General features: G+C 50.7%; 1 protein-coding gene across 1 annotated transcript; it reads right to left on the bottom strand.

Moving 5' to 3' along the window:
• Nucleotides 1-200: 200 nt before the first annotated feature.
• LOC135383463 (uncharacterized protein K02A2.6-like) lies at nt 201-4,456 on the bottom strand. Its single transcript, XM_064612902.1, has 2 exons — nt 661-4,456; nt 201-607 (listed from the first exon to the last, which is right to left on the bottom strand). Exon 1 carries the CDS (start codon nt 4,275-4,277, stop codon nt 840-842), a length of 3,438 nt encoding a protein of 1,145 aa, XP_064468972.1. The 5' UTR covers nt 4,278-4,456; the 3' UTR covers nt 201-607; nt 661-839.
• Nucleotides 4,457-4,800: the final 344 nt, after the last annotated feature.

The raw sequence follows: 4,800 nt of genomic DNA, 5'->3' as shown, positions 1-4,800 counted from the left end.
TGTTCCTGCAAGAGAACTGCGCCAACACCATAATTGCTAGCATCTGTTTGCACAACAAACGGTTTATTTAGGTCGGGCAAATATAGCCTGGCCGTATTAGCGATTGCATGTGAGATAACCGTAGGGTGGGTTCAACAAACCTCTTTAATAGAAGACTGAACAGGAAACCGACATGGCTTCAACAGCCCAAGAACTCAAAGAATAACTGGCACACGCCAGAGTAGAATATGGTGCTCTCGCGCATCTTCTTCTTGGTAGCCGCGCCACCACAATACCTCCCCCTTTAAGTCGGTTGGAACCGATCTACCGGCCGACGCCTCCTGACCGGATACCTACGTGTGGTTGTACTCAAAGGAGGAGACTTTTCTCCTGAAGGAGCAGCTCCTGCCACTTGAGACGGCTGGGCATCTTGCGTCGTACGGTGGTGGCCGTCCTCACTGCAAGTGTCCTCAACTTCCGGGAAGGGTAGAGGAAATGTTGGTTCTTCCGGTGGCTCATGTTCTGTCGGGGGTTTGGGAAGTTCTTCAGCATCCCAGGTATCGGAAGACTCTCTTGCCTTGAGATGGTCTTTGTGTACCCGTTGTACCTTCCCAGAAAGATCCCGAACCTTGAAAATGACTGATCCTTCTTTGTCCACAACAGTGCCACATTTCCAATGACCTTTCTGATGAGGGTCCAGCATCCACACCTTCGCGTTGCTTCCAAACGACCTGTCGCGCGCTCGCCTGTCATGACATCTCTTTTGACGTTCCCTGGCACCTGAAAACATCACCAAAGGGATTGGTCCAGGTGGTCGCACAAGATCCAAAACAGGGCGGTAGTGTCTGCCATTGAGAAGCTCACAGGGTGGACGCCCTGTGGTCACATGGGGAGTGACTCGGTACTTGAAGAGAGAATTCCCCTATGCTTTCCCTTCCCCCTCCGCTTGAACGGCGCAGAGCAGTCTTAAATGTCCGCACAAAATTCTCTGCCAATCCGTTTGATTTGGGATGGTAAGGGGGCGTTAGCACATGGTGAATTCCCTGGTCTTCGAGAAATTTCCGAAACTGTTGACTTGTGAACGGAGGTCCGTTGTCCGTCACGAAAACCTCAGGGAGCCCATTTTGAGTGAAGATGTCTCTGAGCGTGTCTATCGTTTTGTCTGCAGTCGTTGTTGTCATAGTCCTCACGTCTGGCCACTTGCTAAAGCTGTCGATGACTATGAGATAATGCTTCCCATGAAGCTCCGCAAAATCTGCGTGCAGACGATACCACGGCTTATCCGGCGGCTCCCATTGGTGAAGTGGCACAGGAACCTCTTGCGCTGCAACGGACGCACATTGATCGCAACCTCTCACTCTGGATTCAATGTCTTTGTCCAGCCCTGGCCACCACAGATATGAGCGAGCCAACATCTTCATTTTATTTTGTCCTACATGACACTCGTGGAGCGTATCCAGAAGGGCTGCGCGATACTTTTGAGGTATAACGGTGCGTAGGCCCCAAAGAACGCACTCACGGTGTGTTGTAAGTTCAGCTCGTCGTTGCCAGTACGGAACCAACTCCTGTTCTACGCGTTCGGGCCAGCCACTTGCAATGTACTCTTTTACTTGCTTCAAGTATCGATCCTGAAGAGTCGCCTCAGCAATCTGCTTAGCTCTGACTGGAAGAGTGTGCATGCGAAAATCCTGCACCGCATTAATCTCCTCGTCCACAACGTTGAAAATACCTTCTTCCATTTGCTGATCGAACTCCAGATCGGCGCCTTCGGGCAACCTAGACAGGCCATCTGCATTTGCGATGTTCGTCGTCGATTTAAACTGTATGTCGAACGCGTAGCTCATTAGAATGATGGCCCACCGTTGCAGACGACTCGCCGTTGTCGCGGGAATGCCCTTTGAGGGTCCAAAAATTACAGTTAACGGCTTGTGGTCGGTGAAGAGTGTAAACTTCCGTCCCCACAAATACTGATGAAATTTTCGGACGCCAAAAATAATAGCAAGGGCTTCCCGTTCTATTTGAGCATATTTTGTCTGGGCTGGTGTCAGTGTCTTCGAAGCGTGCGCAATCGGTCGGTCTTCGCCGTTGATGCGATGATAGATGACGGCCCCAATACCTTTCGAAGAAGCATCCACCGCCAGAAATATGTCCTTCCGTGGATCATAATGGGTGAGTACTTCAGCGGAGGCGAGCTTCCTCTTGATTGTTTCAAACGCATCTACGCAAGACGCAGACCATTGCCAAGATGTCGACTTCTTGAGTAGGCTGTTGAGTGGAGCACAAATATCGGACAAAGACGGCAGATACTTTCCGTAGTGCTGTACCAGCCCCAAAAATGAGCGCAGTTCTGAAACTTGTGTTGGCGGTGGCATGTTCAGAATCGCTGATACTTTTTTGGGTGATGGTCGGAAACCTTCCGCAGTAACCACATGTCCCAAATACTCAACCTGCCGCTGCAGGAAGGCACATTTCTCCCTCTTGAGAGTGAAGCCGAACTCGCGGAGACGTGACAAAACTTGCTCTAAGGTTTCCAGATGCTCTTTGTCGTTTCGGCCAGTCACGATGATGTCATCGAGATAACAGGCTACAGAAGGAATCCCTGCGATCACCTGTTCCATGGTACGCTGGAAAACGGCTGGGGCAGATGCGATGCCGAAGGGCATTCGATTGAATTGAAAAAGGCCCTTGTGAGTATTGATCACCAAGATTTTCTTAGCTTCTTCGTCCAGCTCCATCTGTAGGTATGCTTCGGACAAGTCTAATTTCGTGAACTTTTCACCGCCATTTAATGTCGCCAGAAGTTCTTCAGGTCTAGGGAACGGGTACTGTGCGATTTCGATCTGCGGATTCACAGTGACGCTGAAGTCTCCGCAGACTCGTACGGCTCCATTTGGCTTGGGCACCACTACAATGGGAGTGGCCCATTCCGACACCTCGATAGGTTCCAGCACCCCATTCTGTACTTGCCGTTGCAGGTCAGCTTCAACCGCTTCCCGAGACGCAAAAGGGATCGGCCGGGGCTTGAAGAATTTCGGCTCAGCGTCTTTCTTGAGATGAAGGTGGACTAAAACCTTGGTGCACCTTCCTAGTTGGCTTCGAAAAAGATCCGAGTACGTTCCTAAGACGCCTTCCAACTTCGGAGCTGTCAATATCTTGCCCACGAATAATGTGTTGAGGTCGATGCCAAGCTCACGTATCCAATCCCTTCCAAGCAGATTGGTATGTTCCATCCGGGTAAAGAGTGCCTGAAGCTTTTCTACCCTTCCACCTATGGAAACATCGAGATCTGCTGCTCCACGAAGTGGTATCTCGTCCTTGTTGAAAGCACGAAGACGGTACGGAGATTGGTATAGCTCTGGCTCACCCAACCTCTTGAACGTCCTTTCATCCAGAAGTGTTGCCCGCGATCCCGTATCGACCTGCAGGATGACGTCCTTGTCTTTGATACTACAAGCAATGAACTTCCCGTCTTGGTCGTCCGCAAGAAACACGTCGGTCACAAGCTTCACCTTCCGAAAATGTTTACCTTTCTTCCGCGTTCCCTGTGAAGCGGATGAACGACACATTTTCGAGATGTGTCCGGTTTTGCCACAGGCGTGACAGTCCTCGTTGCGGAATCTGCACGTTTCTTGCGAGTGGTTTGAATTTCCACACCGGAAACATCGTTCCTTGCTCTCCGGCTTGACTGTCACCTTGTGCACAGAGGGTTCTGCATGCAACTGCTTCGACTCTGCCTCCGCGGCCAGAAAACTTTCAGCGAGCCGGATCGCTGTGTCCATTGTCAAGGTCTTTTCCAGAACAAGTCGCGCGCGGATGCGCTGATCCCGGAGGCCTACGATGAACGCTGTCATCAGGGAACATGCTCGGACGTCAGACTCTCCTTCATATTCACAGCGGGAAATGATTGCCGACAACCGCTCAACGAAATCCTTCACTGACTCACCGTCCTCTTGACGATTTGAGAAAAGCTTGTATCTCTCAAACTCCTTGAACCGTTTCGGAGTGAAATGGTCAGATAACGTTGCAGTAAGATCCTTGAAAGGTACCTCCATGATGTTCCTCGGTTGCAGCAGGTTATAGAGCCGCTTGAAGACTGCCGGACTCAGCGACGAAATTAGAAGTCCACTCTTGTCCGCATCGTCCGTGACTCTTGCCACACGTATAGCCGCTAGAAACCTGATCTCATAGAGGTTCCAATCTTCCTTGTCAGGATCAAACGTTCCAGGGCTGCGAAACCGCCGAACACCATCGTCCGAACCTGCTCCGGTTGAAATAACTCGAGACTCATCCCCCTGCATCTTCTGAGAAGTCCTTCGCTCGTCGCCAGTTGAGATAACCGTAGGGTGGGTTCAACAAACCTCTTTAATAGAAGACTGAACAGGAAACGGACATGGCTTCAACAGCCCAAGAACTCAAAGAATAACTGGCACACGCCAGAGTAGAATATGGTGCTCTCGCGCATCTTCTTCTTGGTAGCCGCGCCACCACAGCATGAGATAGAGCTCGGAAGGATTGTTCCTGCTGTTCTCTCCAATGCCAGCGTGTGTCTTTGCGCAACAACTGGTTAAAGGGAGAATCCGCATAAGGTCCCTTCCGAGATTTTCGAATATTCGTCACCTTTAGCCATCAACGACCATGCCTGTAAAATATCTCCTTCGAAAACTGAGTCAAACTTGATAAAAATGATTTTCTTCTATGACGCGCTCGGTGACAGGGTAGTGCGAGCCACGAGCGCTTTTCCGCAAGCAACACCGAGCGTGATGTAAGTCGCGAGATATCCCGCGCCGTCCGCCTTGCTTTGCTGTGTGTTTTGGCAGTTTT

This window comes from Ornithodoros turicata, chromosome 2, assembly GCF_037126465.1.
Source record: "Ornithodoros turicata isolate Travis chromosome 2, ASM3712646v1, whole genome shotgun sequence".
Taxonomy (NCBI): Eukaryota; Metazoa; Arthropoda; class Arachnida; order Ixodida; family Argasidae; genus Ornithodoros; species Ornithodoros turicata.
This window is presented reverse-complemented; position numbering and strand designations above follow the sequence as displayed.

What these genes read in the sequence shown, in the direction of transcription:
- LOC135383463 (XM_064612902.1), bottom strand. Translation starts at nt 4,277, where the DNA reads ATGCAGGGGGATGAGTCTCGAGTTATTTCAACCGGAGCAGGTTCGGAC.